Here is a 17,446-nt window from a genome sequence, read left to right on the forward strand (position 1 = left end):
AAAATCTGGACCCAAGTACATTTATCAGGTGCACTCAGCTAGTAGTATATATGTTTCAGCAGGTTGATACCGATTTAGGCAAAAAGAGCAACTGTCCACTGGGTATTACATGGAATATATACATATACATATATACATACATGTATGTATGTATGTATATAGAGCCCTCATTCAAAACAGAAGCTAAGAAGTGCACGCAAATACAATTTATGCAATTTATGCCAATTCAAAATGCCTTGTGGGTTAGAATGACTGATTTCCTGGAATTATATTCCATAACCACTCGAGAAAAACGGCACAAAGCTGCATATATTACTGTAAATCTCTCTTAACTATCAAAAGAGTTGTTTGATATATCAGTACATGTGCATTGAAAACGCCCAAAAATAGTTATTTGGATGCACTGTTAGGACATCCTCCTCAAGAATAGTTTTTTAACCCTAAAACCTAATCTTCCCACAAAACAAACCTCAAGCAAAACGTTTTGAGATATCATGGGATACAGTTAGAAATCTGTCATGATAATCCAATTCCCACAGAAAAAGAGGAAAAATAAACCTACAAAATCCATACTCAGGTTCAGATAATAAGCACACCAAATAACCTAAAGCCTGTCTTTTTGTCATGTGTTAGCTTGGGTCGCTTCAGTTCCTTTACCTCATCAAGTTTCTTCTCCTTAACATAATGGTCAATTTGACGGTTTACTTCAAGTACTGTTGGTTCCAATTGCATCCCAACATACTGCAGGCTAGACTGCTCAACCAAGGGGCCACTGTTTTCCACCCGGTTAAAATCAATCATGTAGAATGAGTGATTGCCTTTTGCTACTTCTTTGCAATCGCATGAATAGAAAGTAATGGTGTCCTTGGACTTTAGATGGTTTTCCTTCACAAACCTATTCCAACCCCTTGTAAATACAAAACTCTGGCTGCTTTTCCAATAGCAGTAGCGAAACTTCCATGGCCTCATCAACCTGTCATAGAAAGTCAGCAGCACATCTTCCATGGTGCCCCCCTCTGCATTATTATCTTCAGCAGTTTCAGAAGTACGTGGGAAGTACTTGATGGCATATTTTCTCGGGATTACAAGTCTGTTTAACTTACTCACATCACTTGGTGTAAGTTCCTTTTGGAAAAGTTGCTTCCACATTAGTCCCCCGCTGCTTTGCAGACTAGCCAAGTTCAAACCATTGTGTGTTTCCGCATGTGAACGTGTTCTTAGAAACTCTTCAAATTTGGATCGATAGGAACCATCCTTTATCATGTTGAGGACTGCTTCAGCACTGTATAGATTTTGAAAGTTTGGTTCTTCAACTGTGATGTCAGTCCATGGAAAATTTTTATGGGAATCCAAACTCCGAAGCTTGATAGCTGCACTATCATAAGCCATGGCTGCTTCCTTTTCGGACTTGAAAGTCCCCAGCCAAATCCTTTGGTGATTAGCATATATTTGGGCGCCCCAGTGCCCATTTTGCTGTGGCACAACACCTTTGAACTTTGTAAAGACAATGCTACCACGTCTTGCACACTTTCTTGCAGGAAGTGCATAAGTCGCACTGCTTGAATCAGACTGATCTTCTGTAGTTGCATTCACTCTGTCATTTGATATCAGGCTTAGCATGTCCTCATCCATTACTTTTCTGCAGAAATAGTAGATTGCAGTAGAGAATTATCATGTTATATCAAAGTGAAGAGATACATATATAGCAACAAATGAAATTCATCAGCAGCAGCAACACGTATCAATTGAATGGAACAGATTTTCTTTTCCCCAACAAGACGATGACAACAAATTGAACAAGACGATCTAAAAATAGTTGGAAAAGACTTGATTTCTTGGGGCCCCCCTTGACTGCCCTAAACTCGAATAATTTTTCAAGAGATTTGCATAGGATATTTGTAATAGTAAATTGAAGAATTATCATGTCACATCAAAGTAAAGAGATGCATTGCAACAAATGAAATTTATCCAAGTAGTAGCAAAAATTATTGTATGAAACAGATTTTCTCTTCCTTAAAAAGATGAGGCAACAAATGGAACAGATTAAGGCTCAACCCATCTCATCTCATCTCATCGCATCATTACAATTTTTACATATTCTCATATAAAATACAATAAATAATTCAACAATTTCAAATATCAAAACAATAATAATATTAAAAAATAATATTTTAATAATATTTTATTCAACTTTTATCTCAACTCATCTCATCTCAACGCACTATCCAAACCTGACTTAAAGGTGCGGTACAGAAAATTTTGCAAGAAGATGGAGTACGCCCAATACCCCTAGACTAATTTTTCAAAAGATACGTGTACTGGATATTTGTTTACCAGCACCAATTTTCATGTTGTCCTCCACCATAAAAGGAGGAAGGGATTGTTACATGTATGACTCTAGATGATGGTACAGCCCTTAGCTGATCTCCAATGGAGAGATTCATGCATGATGCAGCTTTCAATTATTTTGCAGATTTGTTAAGTTCTAATGGGACTACTACTGATTTTAATTGGTCTTGTACCATTCCTTGGTGACTGATTTGGATAATGAGAATCCGAAGGGCTCCATCCATGGAGGAGATTACAGAGGCTTTAGAACATACTCCAATGGTAGCAATCCCGCGGGGCCAGACGACTTTGGATGTTTTTTGCTCAGAGCGTTGGGATATTATGAATGAGGATTTGTTGGAAGTAGCAAAACAGTTATTTCGTGTCTCCCCCTACCTGGTTGCTATTCTTCCTCTTTTATTCATAAGGAGGACAATCCCTCTGACTTCACCAAGTTCAGGCCCATGAATTTTCACACACTGGTGTATGAAATTTTTTCTAAGGTGAAATTTCTGACTTGTGAATTTCAGGTGCTTGCTGATCATGTTCCCAAAAGAGCTTAGAAGTTGCTTTTTTATTTTTTTATTTTTATAGTTAATAAGAGATTTTATTTCAAGTAAATAGGCGTAGTCCAGGTATACAGGATGTATACAAGTGGGTACACCTAATTGCAAGCTAAAGCAAAATAGTACTAAGGGCTCGTTTGGATATAGAAACCATCTCACCTCATCTCATCATTACAATTTTTTTAAATTCTCACACAAAATATAATAAACAATTCAACTTTTTCAAATCTCAAAACAATAATAATATTAAAAAGTAATATTCTAACAATATTTTATTCAACTCATCTAAAACCATCTCATCTCATCTCATCTCACCATGCAAATGAGCCCTAAAATAAAACATTACAAATATTCCCATGCATCCCTTACAAGATTCTTCACCCAAAAACTTAAAAGTTGCTTTTTTGTACATTTGTTATTTTGTCTAGTTCTTCCCATTCATATCGAAGTGGTACATTCTTTTGGGATTTTCAAAAGTTTTAAATTGGAGGTAAGTGGTAATTTTGTTTTCCTATAAATAAAATTACATGGTTATCCACTTTCCTTTCCCATTTTTATCGCCAAGTTACAAAAAGGGAAAGAAGACCATATTATTGATGTTTTCCTCTACGAATTTTGGGGGAATCAAGAAACACAAACATAATTTTTAATACTTATTTCCAGTTTTATATTGATGAATTTTTGTTGGTAATTAAGTAATTTTATATCAATGAAAAAAATAGAACATTCAAAAGACATCTTCCTATATGAGGGTTACAAAGTTATACAACATACTCTGACTTAATTTGTAAGGATAAATAACTCATAAAGGTCTCTCTCAGATGTTTGGCTGCCTATAATTGGCTAAAAGGTGTAGAAAGAACACTTCATGTGTGATACCCTATATCATATGGATAAGAGTAGATGGTGTATGAGATCTCACATTACTTGGGAAGGAGAAGTTCTTACTCTTTATAAGGTTCCAATGGGGCTCCAATTGTATCATTGACTAGTCCTTTTGAAGTATAGGTCATGTAGTTTGGGTCTTCCATTGGGGGCGTTACAAATGGTATCAGAGTCTATCCCAACCAGAAATGTGGGACTTGAGTCATGCCACCTACAATAGACAGGCCTGTCAAGAATTTAGGGGGGTAGATTGTGCTACCCCATATGATATGGATAAGGGTAGATAGTCTATGAGATTCCACATTACTTGGGAAGGAGAAGTTCTTGCTCTTTATAAGGTTCCAATGGAACTCCAATTGTATCATTGACTAGTCCTTTTGGAGTATAGGCCATGTAGTTTGGACCTTCCATTGGGGTGTTACATCATGTGAGGTTTGTTAGATCGGAGCAGTGATGAGAGTAACTAGCAGCCACCAAACCTAGAAAAGATCTAGTTTTGGGCTGCATTTCCAGCTACAAGAAACATAAGGGGTGTGTATGTGTGTGCGTATAGATAACAGATTGCTCATATGTGACTCCGATAATCACATAAAAGGGGGGAAGAAAGATTAATTAAGGGCACAACCAATGAAGAGATGCATTAAATATCAAGAAGCATTTACGGTTTCAAATACTTCTGTTCATGATCATCAATACATACAAACACATTGCTTGTATATGATCAGTTATTAATCTTTGATAAAGCAAGCAGACTTGAGATCCATTAAGAAATAAAAATAATATATAAATTACAAGTAATAACTGGCGGCCCAAAGTCACAAAATAAAACCCACACTGTAAATTGTCAATCTCAGTAATTAAAAAATTATTGAAAAGTTCCGCCCCCCCCCCCCACACACACACACACACACACACACACAACTCTAACGCCTCAACACCACATACCATCCATGCGACATAATTTGATTTGAAAGATAAATTTTAAAATTTGAGTCTTACAAATCAAATTATACCATGTGAATGATGTGTGGTGTAGAGGCCTTAGAATATTATTTTTCATATACATATATATATATATATATATATATTAGAACTCAAGAAACTTCCAACAAGCATTAGCGTTTTAGTTCCTAAAGTAAGTTTCAGCTATGTCTTGCCAAATTAGTTTCTAAACGTCCCTGATTTCTACTCAGTCAAAATTCTTTCTAGAATTGTTCAAAACCAGTGAGACACTATTCAATATGTACCTTCTAACCCAAAATTTTCGGTGGTCAACGAGTGTCAGCTTCATGCATGGTTGGAGTTAATTAGGTTAGGTCTTGGATGAACCCGAATTTAATCTTTAAGAGAAAAATACATCCCCTTAGAAACTTTGACCTTTGTTTTGCATTTCCTTTTTTCTTTTTCTTTTGTAATCAAGGAAAGCAATAAATTAAAATTAAAAATACAAGAGAAATGGTGGCAGACCCCAGCCAAAAAACCAGTGCAATAGATGCAGTGCACTGTGCAGCTATTCAACATAAAAAGGGCAAAAGATCTAACATGCAAGTTGGATCTAGCCCAAGTTACTTGACTCCAAGGAGGGAATTGCAAATAAAAAAACGAATTGTAGTCCAATAAATGGACTAGTCGAATGCAGTTTGAAGATGCAACCAAGAAATGATCGTTGACAAAGATCTCAACATCCTCTTCCTTTCAACTCAGTTAGGGAAAGCATTAGCATATAGTCTAATAGCTAGAATCAAACAGCTTGGATTGATGGTGACCCACCAAAGACACTCGTTGCAATGCTGACTTGTGGGGCCCATCGCTAGAGAAGTGTGGCTGCAAGTGCCAGATTTGAAAGCAACAAACTCAGTCACATCGTGCATATAGGGGCCGCAATATGCGGTAGCGCGTGACACTCACGCACGACCTGGCAGTCTTTTGGCAATAGTTCCACATGAGTTTTTGAAGATTGATGGTTGGTGAGCATGACGGGGTGGCGTGTGATGATTTGGAGGCTAAAAAGCGATAAACCATGCATTTCCTACCTACTTATAGAAGCTAAAGTGTTTCTCCACTAGGTCGGGAAATGCATGGTTTATCGCTTTTTAGCCTCCAAATCGTCACACACCACCCCATCATGCTCTTTTATGTATTCAATAAACCATGCATTTCCCGACCTAGTGGAGAAACGCCTTAGCTTCTATACGTAAACTCCAGTCCATCACTAAGATAACAACTAACTAATAAAGGAACACAACCAATCCAAAGAAAGGAAGAATCAAACAGAAAGATTAGAATCATTCCCAGCAAAAACCACTGGAAATGGGAAAAGAAAAGTCATCGAGAAGAGAGAGAAGATAGAGAAAGATGGGTTTTATTGCTTCTTTACCAGAAGAGGACGAGACCCTATAATTTTTCGGTTACAACGACTTGCTTCCAAGGGGTTCCTTCACCAAAAACTCCCAATAGAACTAATCAAAACTTCAAAACCACCAAGCTCTACCTAACTCTCTCTTAGGGGTTGATCTAGAGCCATTATTTGCCTCTAATACATTAACCATACGATCTCGAGCAAGACCATCACTAATGTTTTTTGATACCGTGAATGTAAGGAGAGTAGCCATTGTTGATTGAGAATATGTATGTATGAAACAGATTTTTCTTTTTTTTGATGATGGGGGAACCACCCCACGACAAAGCCCTTAGGACTCACCTATGGAACCTAAGCCTTTAGGAGACTAGCACAACAACCCACGGCCATGGCCTCCCACTTAAGTCGCAGTTTGATCCTAGGGAGAATCGAACCTGTGACATAGGGCTCATGCACAAGAGTTCGCCCTTAGTACTTAGGCTACCCACAGGTGGGTGCATGAACCAGAAATTGCTCCCTATTCAACCTTCCAAGCACAGCTTAGCTAAGGACTTTGATTCCCCACCACTATAAAGTAGAGGAGCTGGAATTTATTGATTTAGTTTTTTCTTTTTTGGGGAGGAGGGGGGAAGCAATGAAAAGATAGAGCAAGTTTCTAGCATATGTTTTGCCAACAATAGAAACCTTTTCTTTCTTGATCTTTCACTAAAGATTGTCATTTATTGTAAGATAAAGTGTCTTCTCATTGTATAAACTCATGAATCCCTATAACTAGTCTTTTTTGGGGAGGAGGGGGGAAGCAATGAAAAGATAGAGCAAGTTTCTAGCATATGTTTTGCCAACAATAGAAACCTTTTCTTTCTTGATCTTTCACTAAAGATTGTCATTTATTGTAAGATAAAGTGTCTTCTCATTGTATAAACTCATGAATCCCTATAACTAGTCCAAAAGCATAAGCAAAAAATAACAAAAAAAGAAGGAAAAAAAGGCAAATAAAAACAGTTTGACGTAACTCGACCGGTTTTACAGATTAATGGTTTTAGGTACACCGGAAACTTTGTGTTTTACTTTGAAGTTGTGAGCTTGAACAAAGTTGAAAGCAAATAAGATGAGGAGCTAAAAGAAATCATTGGAGGATAGCATGATAGTGCAACACAACTTATATTTTATAAGAGTATTTTTTTTTTTTTGGCATTTACAAACTTTGAGAGGCCAAAATTTTACCTTCTAAAAATGCTTTACAAATATTTTGGATGCAAAACTTTTGTTTACATTCCTTTAATCATCAAGAAAGAAATTGGATATTAAATGTTAAAGCAATTAGTTATAGGGATTAATTAATACCTAATCAAGAGTAGAACGAAACAACAAGATAAAAACCGAAAGGGCTTTCTTGGAAATGTAAGTGTCCAATAGTTCCACAATCAAAGATATACAAAAAATAACAATGGCAGCGGGGGCAACCAGTTATGCACACAACAAAAAAATTTAGAGCATGAGGGGTTATTAAATAATAATATGGAAAGTTCCATTTGAATATGCAAGGAAAGACAACATTATATGCATGCCAAATTAACAGAAAAAACTGTTTTATTTTTAAAAAAAATTATTAATTTGTGGGGTTTGTTATCAAGGCTTGAGGCTTACCAGATAATTATCCATGAATCACAAAATCGTGTTCATAAAATGTGATACCCCATATGATAATGATAAAAGTAAATGGTGAATAGGATCCCACATTGCTTGTGAATGAAAAGTTCTTACTCTTTATAAGGTTCCAATATGATTCTAATTGTATTGTTGACTAGTCATTTTAGAGTATAGACCATGTGGTTTAGGCCTTTCATTGGGGTGTTACAAATGATATCAAAGTCTATCCCAACCAGAAATGCGGGATTTGAGCTGTGTCACCTACAACGGACAAACTTGACGAGAACGTCGAGAATTTAAAAAGGAAAGATTGTGATACCTCATATGATAAGAATAAAATAGGTAGTGAAAGAGATCCCACATTGCTTGAGAAGAAAAAGTTATTGTTCTTTATAAGGTTCCGATGAGGTTCAAATTGTATCACTGACTATTCCTTTTAAAGTATAAGTCATGTGGTTTGGGCCTTTCATTGGAGCGTTACATAAAAGCTCCTATTCAAATAAGATTTAGCTTTGACTTGTGTAAACAGATGAAAAGCAAGACTGAAGTTGATTGGAAAATTAATACATACAACTAAGCCTTACTTCAATTTCGCCTACGAAATTGTAGCTCCAATCATATATAATAGTTGCAAATCACATAGTTGTTTCAGCATAGCAGATCATTGAGCTGGTCTCAGCCGAGAAAAGATAATATTAATGACAACAAGCTAGATCAAACGATTGAATAGCTGAAATCTTCTTGAGATAAAGCAAGCTATTATTTGATAGTACTAGATCTACCCAATTTTAGACCAAATTAATGACTAAATACTCCCAATGGATAATCCTAACATGTCTAAATAACTAACGCATGTTTGCTAACAATTGACTGCCAATAAAAATTTGTGTACGGTATCTTATCTGAAAGTGCATGCTACCAAGAGTCTTAGGTAATGGGAGAAAACTTATTGGATGTTTTCCTGACAGAACCCTTCCGTTTCACATTGTAAAAAATTGGGCAGTAAAAACTTAAAAATTGGGTCTTAAGGATCTTGCGATCAATGTTGGTGAAAGCATCATGCATACTCAAGCGCAATCGCCTAGTTAGAACTTAGGCACAAAGTGCAAATTAGCACAAACACATAACTGAATGGAATGTGGCCCAAATTTTTAAAAAATAATGTGTAATAAAAAATATTCATAGAATAAACTTCTAAAGTTTGAAAAATCAATGGAACAACCGAAAAAGCACAAGAGCATTGTAAGTATTCACTTCTATATATATACTAAAACATGAGCAATATATACAATATTGCACTAATCCTATATATATTTTAATCATCTTCATCTGTAAGTATAGGACCATCACCATCATCATTAAATTAGTCAAAACTGGAAACTTCATATTTGGATTTTGTAAAAAAAAAAAAAAGACTACTTCCAAATTTCTAAAATGTGCACTTTTGTAAGCATAGCACTTTAGCCTCTACACTTTGTACTCAAAATAATTAGCTTCTAGCCAAAAATAACATTGTTCTAGTTATGAGGATCAAGGAGCAAGTTGATCAAGACTTCAATGATCTTCCTTATATACCCATTAAGGTCATTTTGAGAAGAGAAAAGAACTAGAGAACTAGAGAAGACTTAATGCCAAGCTTAATTTGAGAGATGAAGATAGCTAAGGAAAAAACTAGCTCTAATATTTCTTATGCAAATAAGTAGATCCCCAAAGAGAAGTCTTAAGGCTTGTTTGGGACTAGAAACCATCTCATCTCATCTTATCTTAAAAATTCTTATAATTTCTTTCTCAAACATTACTCAAGTACAAACACTTTTCAATTTCAAATCTTCAATTTTTTTTATCTAATCATTACCTAATCATTACAACTTTTACAAATTTCCAAACAAAACACAAAAAACCATACAATCTTTTCAAATTTCAAAACAAAAATAATATTAAATAATTATATTATAACAATATTTTAATTTTATAATATTTTTATTCAACTTTCTCTAAAACCCAATAAAACATCTTAATTCAAACAATTTCATTACTATTCACAGATTTTTCATCTTATTCCCCAAACATTCCCTAATGCAAGTTTTAGAGAGATGATCATTTCTTTCTAAGAATCTATAAAAGTATCAAACCATTGTACTTTTACATGAAAAAGAACAACTTCGACACTTCCTAGTTCCTGCCCATCAAATTCTTTTAAAAAATATAAATATTTTTCTTCTACAAAATAGATCAATATGATTATTTCTTGCAATTCTTAGTAGTGCTTTTAAAATTTAAAAGATACAATCGTTTTTTTTTTTAAAAGTAAAAATTTTAAAGATACAATAGTAAGATAACAGTTCATCTAAAATCTCTAATTAGGACTAACCACATAATTATTGATATCATATGTGGCAAAAATACCAAGGTAATGGTTAAAACGATTGAGGACAGTATCTTTGGAATAAGCAAGTGCAGGTAAAAAGATTTTGGGAAGAAGAAAAGTAAGTACTCGGTTTCATTCTTTGAACATAAAACGAGTGAAGGTATTGATACATTAATCATGAACGCACAAAGGTTGCAGTTCATGTTGAGAGACAACTAGCTATAGTAGCTAGGTCAATGGACAAGAATTGACACATCTTTTAATTTCAGCCTCAGCACTCATTACTAGGCCAAAAATCATCTAAATCCGAAATAATCTCAATAGCTAGAGTACTTCTGGTTATATAAAACAAAGGCTAGCTAGAGCTAGCTAGCTAGTAATTTATGTTGGGAGAAATTAAGTCCGTCCTAGGCCAATGATATAATTAGATGAGAAATCCTTGATCTATGAGTCAATTTACTCCAGGATCTAGTTAAGTTTCAAAAGAATTTCTGTTAAGGATGGCTAGCTGTGAAAGAAATATCAACAACATCACATGATAAAGATCACCCCAGAGCACAGATCCATCAATTCAATTCCCTCCTATGGTCCAATTCCTTAATGGGTTTGGAGAGATGAAAGTGATTTTCTATGTCTTATAACTATTTCCACAAACAAGCAAGGAGATAATTAAAGCTTGGCAGGCAGTGGGCAGTGCCTCCTCATGATGTGGTTCGAACCACAATTAATCACTACTATATATAAGCTTATAAATTCATTTCTACAAACAAGAAGAAAAGAAACTCTACGACCAATTAAACTTTCTTTCATCACAAGTTCAGGAAATTGGCCTCATGCAATAATTAATCTTTATGCCAAACAAGTAAACAATAAATCCTACTTAAATTACTGAAGTACTCATGCCTTCAAATGAACTATATAATATGCCGTTCCAGACACGAATTCCAGTACCTATATTAATTAAATATCCATAAATCAAACCAGCATATATAATAGAAATAGTCATTAACAAAACACAAATAACATCAATAGAGAAAAAGACACATAAAATCAGGAGGACTGGCTGACTAGTAACAGACAAAAAAATCAGACCAAACTAATAAAAGCGAAGAAATTAATTGAAGGAATAGTTAATTACCTGAGTGATTAGCCTCCTACAGACGGAAGCCGCAGTTTGTCCCCAAACCCCAAGCAATATTAATAATAAGAGCTGCAATAAACAACTAAGACCTTATATAATATATATATATATATATATATAAATATATATTACTTGAATATATATTATAACCAAAGCCACGCATCTTGGTGATGATGAAGAGAGATCTTCAAAATAAAGGTCACTAAATATAATCCAGGAAATTACGCAAATTGAATCAATTACTGACCCGAATAAGGAAAATCCCCTCTTCAAAGACTTTACTCATACTGGTGCTAGGAAGGTGCATATCTGCCCCGAAGCGTAAACAAATATTTCTTGCCATATTTAGCAGCGTCTGCTCAGACCCACTTCCAAAAGACACCTCCTCTACGAATCAACAAGGACAAAGGTACGAGATTCTTTAGACCAAGGCGAAAAGATGGGTCAATATGAACTGCGTCAATGATAGGAAATAAAATTACCAAACAGATGAATAATACAGAAATTTATGCGGTTTTTATGGGAAGCATGCGTTTGGGGATGAGAATCTGCAGGGAGAAGATGAAATTAAAATAGCCCAAAATCAGAGGCCGATTAAGAGACGAGAGTTTTACCGCATCCAAACATGTGCCTTGCCTTGCATGATCGACCACAGCTGAGACGAGAAGAATAAGAAGGAAGAAGAAGAAGAAGAAGAAGAAACGCTAATAACGTGAAGCATTAATATGTTGTGATTTACAATATGAGTTTCCGTTAAAGCAAGAACAGTAGCCTGGCGTACCTTCGGATCACGCTTCCGTCGTCCTCGCTACCAAAGAGTACCATCAAAAGTCACGCTCTTGAGCTCAATCAGTATTATCAACACTAATAATAATAATAATAACAATAATAATAATTATAATACTAATAATAATAAAATATTTGATGTTATTGAAAGGAATGAGTACAAAAAAAATGACAACAAATCTGTAGCGGTAGAAACTAGAAAGCAATGGCAAAAATAAATATGGTGGAGTGCATACTTCTGAAAAACTTCGCATACAGAAGGGTATTAAATGGAGTAATACATCAGAGAGAGAGAGAGAGAGAGCGAACGGATAAGTAGGAATATACAGCGTGATGTGTCATTTCTGGGTGCGGCTTTTCCTTTGCCTTTTGTACCTTTCTTTTCCTTTTTTCTTGAACAGCTTGGAGGGAATGGCTTCTGAGTTCTGAACTAGAATGAATGAAAAACATCCAGATAAACATGATAAGAAAAGGCAGCTGCTGCAAAGAGACTTAAAAGGTGAAAGAGAATCGTTCAGAGGAAGAGAAGCTAGAGGCTAACAAAGAAGAATGAAGGGAAGACTAAGATGAAGATGAAGAGGAAGAAGAGGAAGACACAGCCTGAATGGGAAGCTGACAGAAGAGAAGTGAGCACGCACTCGCAAAGGTATGCCCTCATACAATTGCTTGCAGCGTGTGCTCACTCTCTTCTGTCAGTCTCTTCCATGTTCCTCCTTTGAATTTTTCGTTGCTTTTCATCGAGAAAAAAGACAAATAATATATAATCACCCAACGAACTAATCCTCACTCTAAAAGGTACATGAAGGCTCGTCACTATAGGTCAGATCTGAAAGAAACATCAAATACACTCATCAGCAACCAAACACTCACATACCCATTTACCCTTTTCTGAGGTTAAACCCAACTGATAAACAATAATTAGGGTTTTCCAATCCCCAACCACCCAAAACAAAACCTCGAGTCTCTCTTTCCTTGACCTTTCTTTGCATTTTTCTCTCTTTGTGCTCTCCACAAACGCACACCCCCTCCCAAAACCTTGCCTTTCTCCGACCCTGATCGGTGCTGCCGCCGGTAACACCCAGAGAACAGGAAAAAAAAGCAAAAGAGATCGAAATGATTGGGCCTTTGTCACAACTTGCCTTGCCTCGTTTAATTAGCGAACGAAGGCAAAGGACAAACAAAGGACAGAGGAAGTTCTAGGATAGAGGGGGCTACGTGGAGGACAGGTGTGCAGTTGATTGACTTTTTTGGCAAATCGATTTAACGGCTGCTGATTTGACTGCCTCTGTTTGGAGCGGTTTGGACCGTCAGATCGTCATTGTGGTAGGGTCCCAGCAGCTTTGTGGACAATGTGGGTTTACTGGGGATGGCCTCGAGTGGGGACTGCGTGATCAACTGGGAGAGACAGGAAAAAGACGTCTCCATTTTAATATCTTCTTCTTCCTCCTCTTTCTTCAAAACTGGTATTTATTTTAAGCATGAATGATTGGTTTTATCTATACACCATTTGTCTCTTCATTGGATTAAAACATAAACAAATCTCCATCTCCATAATTATAGTCATCATTATCATACATGCATGATAGAATTCGATATAGATATTGATCATCATGATCAAAGGTTGTTGAATTATAGGAACTCGCATGATATATTCAATTGTTGTCATGAAAAGGTTGTTGAATTATATGAATTTGGTTCAATTATTGTCGTTGGTACTGGTTTAGCTTGCTGGTTATTTTCGATGATGTGTAATTAGTTAATAAATTAACACTCTTTGAGCAGATTCATTGTGTAATCATGTATCTGAGAGCAAGCAAGCCAATTGCTTTGCCTCTTGGTGGACCTTCCACCTTACTTGCTTTCCATGGTTGCACGTTCAACTTAAGTTTGGTTTTCTCCCAAAAGAAAAGTAGAAAACCAGTCTCTAATTGGCCTCTCTGATCATCATGTGTGTGAAAGGATCAATTGGCCAATGGATCCATGCTAAGCGTGATAGTACATGATGCACTTGTTGAATATATTGCTAGTCTGGCGTGATACTTGATGATCATGTACTTCATAAGACGTCTATTGATCATGGTGTTTAATTAACTGAATGTGCATATATCACGAGGTTGTGATTATTCTTTGAAGGATTATGAATCCTTGTCATGTGTGGTTTGATTGTTTTTTTGTTGTTTTTTTTTCCCAATCACAAGATGGCTGGCTGTGTAATGTCAAGCTGTTCTCAATTACTTATATATACTACTGATCATCATAAAGAGATTTATTCAGTAATCATGTATTTGTGAGCAAGCCAATTGCTTAATTTCTCTCTTGGCTGGGAGCTTCCATCTAATTATAACTTCCCATGATGTTTTACTTGTTTGATCCCACTTTTTTTTAATGGGATTTGATACACATGGGCGAAAAATAGAACATAATGTATAGTACTTGTCTCTTGATCAGCTATCATGTGTGTGAAGGAGTAAGTTGATGGGTCCATGCTCGGCATAACCGCGATCTTAGTAGTGGATAACATAGCTTAATTTGGAGTCATTTTTTTAAACCCCTAATGGTTGGCTCAAGTGGTAAAGGCCTTGGGCTAGGGGGTATCTCCCCTTAAGTCTAAAGTTTAAATCCCCTTGAGTGCAAACAATCTCTAAAGGCCATTGAACTGACGGAATTTTTCCTTGAATTACTTAAGGTACACTTGCGGAAAACTCCTTGCTTAGGATTTATGCCCCCCCCCCCCCCCTGGGGGGAATTTAGTCGGTGCCAATAAAAAAAGTTGGAGTCATTTTTGTAGCTTAATTGACCCATGATGTATCATGATTATTGTGAGTTAATCAAATTAGATGGCTATTAATCCTAATGTGGCTTGATTATATATAAGTTGTTGCTATTTTTCCATTCACAAACAATATGGCTGGTGGCCGTGTGCTTGTTTGATTTAATTTACATATTGGCCTAATTATATATATATTCTCAGTACTTAGACATGATGCTGATCTCATGCTAATTAATTGCTTACCTATTTGTCTATTAATTATTCATGTTCTGTTCTCCTTTTCCCTTAAGATCATTGGTCTAAGCTGTTTAGTTAGACCTTTCGATCTCCCCTTCAAGCTAATAGCTAGAAGTAGTACTACTGTTGCAGAACAGGTTTCTTGTATCTCAAACAGGTTGCCTAAAAAACATATTTGTAAGTAGAAATGATGTTTACTCGGCCAATTGGGAAATAAACACTTAATGGGTTGCACTTTTGAGAACGTAATCCCATTTTTTTCCTCATTCTTTTAGGCTTATATATATATTTATATATATATATATATATATATATAATATATCCCTTCTTCCTTGAATCTTCACGTTTATTCATGAATGATCAATCCCCAATTTCCTACAACCCAACTCCTAATTAACCACAGAAGATCATGAATCATAACCCTAAAGGCCGCCCCTAATTAATTCAAAACCTCAACTCAAGTAGAGAGAGAGAGAGAGAGAGAGAGAGAGAGAGAGAGAGAGAGTATATATATACGTACATATCTCATGAGAAATACTTGTCAAATTGAAACTTGGAGCTGTTTGGAATCCTTTTGACACAATCGATATGGTACATATTTAGCACCCATTAGCTAGATCTATATGCAAACACATTGATCACCACAATCCACCCAATAAATCAAATTGAGATTTAGCACATGATGGAGATATATGCAGGCCGGCATAGATATCACCTGATCACTATATCACACTAAAAAAAAAAGGCATTTGGAATAGATTATTTGCGATGAGAATGATTATTTGGGACAAAAACATATATACCCATTTTAGCAAGAAATAATCATTTTTCGCATAAAATAGCTGGCAACAAATAAACTATTTTCTTGTAGTCGATTAGGACACGATCATGATCTGATAATGATTAATGGTATTGTTGAATTACTTTATAAACAATCCAAATAATTTTATCGCAAAATCAATGGGAGAAATCAAAACATAAATAAATCAAAAGTACCATAGTTTACTCTAGGGATCATGAGAAGTACTAAACCATTTTGTACTCCATGCTCGCTCATCTGCTTAATGCATAAGGGAAATGTTTTAGCTACATATAGATCGCACAAAAGTAAAACTATAAACTAATGTTGCTTAATGTGATATATACGTTAGGTTGTAAAACTACTTTTATTGTAAAGTAGATCTAATATATCATATAAAATTATATTAATTTTTGGATTTATTGTTGTAAGATATCTTTGTCGGTGTAACACTTCTCATTGCATGATTTATATATATTATCTTTCATTTTATCTTTCATTCCTTTTAGTTATAGATCGATTTGAATTATCCGAAAAAACATGTTTGATGTTTTTCCTTAAATATTTTTTTAAGATTATTTAAAATTAATAAGTACTTTAATATATAACATCTAAATAATTTAATTTTTTTTTTATTAGAGCACTAGTAGTGGGCTCAACAAAGTTAAATTTTAGCCAAAAAATATCTAAGGTACAAAATAAAGTGCAACAATGGACTCAACAAATGAATAGTGATTTTAACTTCAGATTATATCACTGGCCAAATATTATTTTTGGACGGGTTGTCTCTCTCCGTATGAGTTGGGATGAGTATTTGATACCCCATAGGGACGTTGCCACCAGTCTTATGTGATCACTAGGAGGTTTTTGAGGGCCTAATACAGTGACTAGCTTGACCAATCTCAATGCAATATCCAGCTAATTAATAGTCAGCTTATACATAATTTGGCTCTTTTGCTAATGTAATTTTTTATGCACATAATAGTAGCTGTATATGGTTCAGCTTTGAATCTGCAGTATTGCCTTCATGATTCATTACATTTTTTCACCATACATTTTCTTTCTTCCAGTGCATTGTTTAGCTGTTCAGATGAACTAGTACAACGAGTGCATAGCATTAAAATAAATGAAAAGTTTAAAATCAATATTTTAATAGAAAAGTGAAAGATTTGTTGATTTTGTTATTTGATGCTGTTAAAAAGTGGCTAGCTAAATTTGTAAAAGTAAATTTCTTAGTCAAATTTTGGCCAAAGTTTATTGAGTCTACTACTAGTACTCTAAAGAGCTTTTAAAGTGATTTAAATACTTTTTAAGACTCCTAATGCAATCTCAAACAGGCTTTTAAATCTTAGTTTTTAGTATCTCCAATGATGATCATATTGTTCAATTTGAAATATGATGTCTGGTCAGAATACAAGATTATTCTAGCAGCTAGTTAAACAACGGAAATTAGAGATTGTGATTGAGAAAAATTGCAAACAGAGATAAATTCTGAGATTAAGGTTTTACTATGAAATAAATCAATCCTCCTCTCTGAAGCCCACAAGCCAGGCTTAA

General features: G+C 35.2%; 1 protein-coding gene across 4 annotated transcripts; it reads right to left on the bottom strand.

Moving 5' to 3' along the window:
• Positions 1-333: 333 nt before the first annotated feature.
• On the bottom strand, positions 334-13,603 carry LOC109012890 (AP2/ERF and B3 domain-containing transcription factor At1g50680-like). 4 transcript variants are annotated; one of them, XM_035691270.1, is made up of 6 exons: positions 12,411-13,603; positions 12,079-12,161; positions 11,912-11,952; positions 11,545-11,684; positions 11,295-11,366; positions 334-1,639 (listed from the first exon to the last, which is right to left on the bottom strand). In XM_035691270.1, exon 6 carries the CDS (start codon positions 1,630-1,632, stop codon positions 580-582), a length of 1,053 nt encoding a protein of 350 aa, XP_035547163.1. In that variant the 5' UTR covers positions 1,633-1,639; positions 11,295-11,366; positions 11,545-11,684; positions 11,912-11,952; positions 12,079-12,161; positions 12,411-13,603; the 3' UTR covers positions 334-579. The 4 variants fall into 4 exon arrangements, with proteins under 4 accessions (XP_035547163.1, XP_035547162.1, XP_035547161.1 ...); XM_035691269.1 differs by having other exon boundaries at positions 11,545-11,751; XM_035691268.1 differs by having other exon boundaries at positions 11,545-11,751; positions 11,912-12,001.
• Between the last annotated feature and the right edge of the window lie 3,843 nt (positions 13,604-17,446).

The sequence above is a fragment of the Juglans regia genome, chromosome 6 (genome assembly GCF_001411555.2).
Source record: "Juglans regia cultivar Chandler chromosome 6, Walnut 2.0, whole genome shotgun sequence".
NCBI classification, from domain to species: domain Eukaryota; kingdom Viridiplantae; phylum Streptophyta; class Magnoliopsida; order Fagales; family Juglandaceae; genus Juglans; species Juglans regia.

Bases quoted from the DNA above. Each gene is read 5' to 3' on its own strand.
- LOC109012890 (XM_035691270.1), bottom strand. From the start codon at position 1,632: ATGGATGAGGACATGCTAAGCCTGATATCAAATGACAGAGTGAATGCA.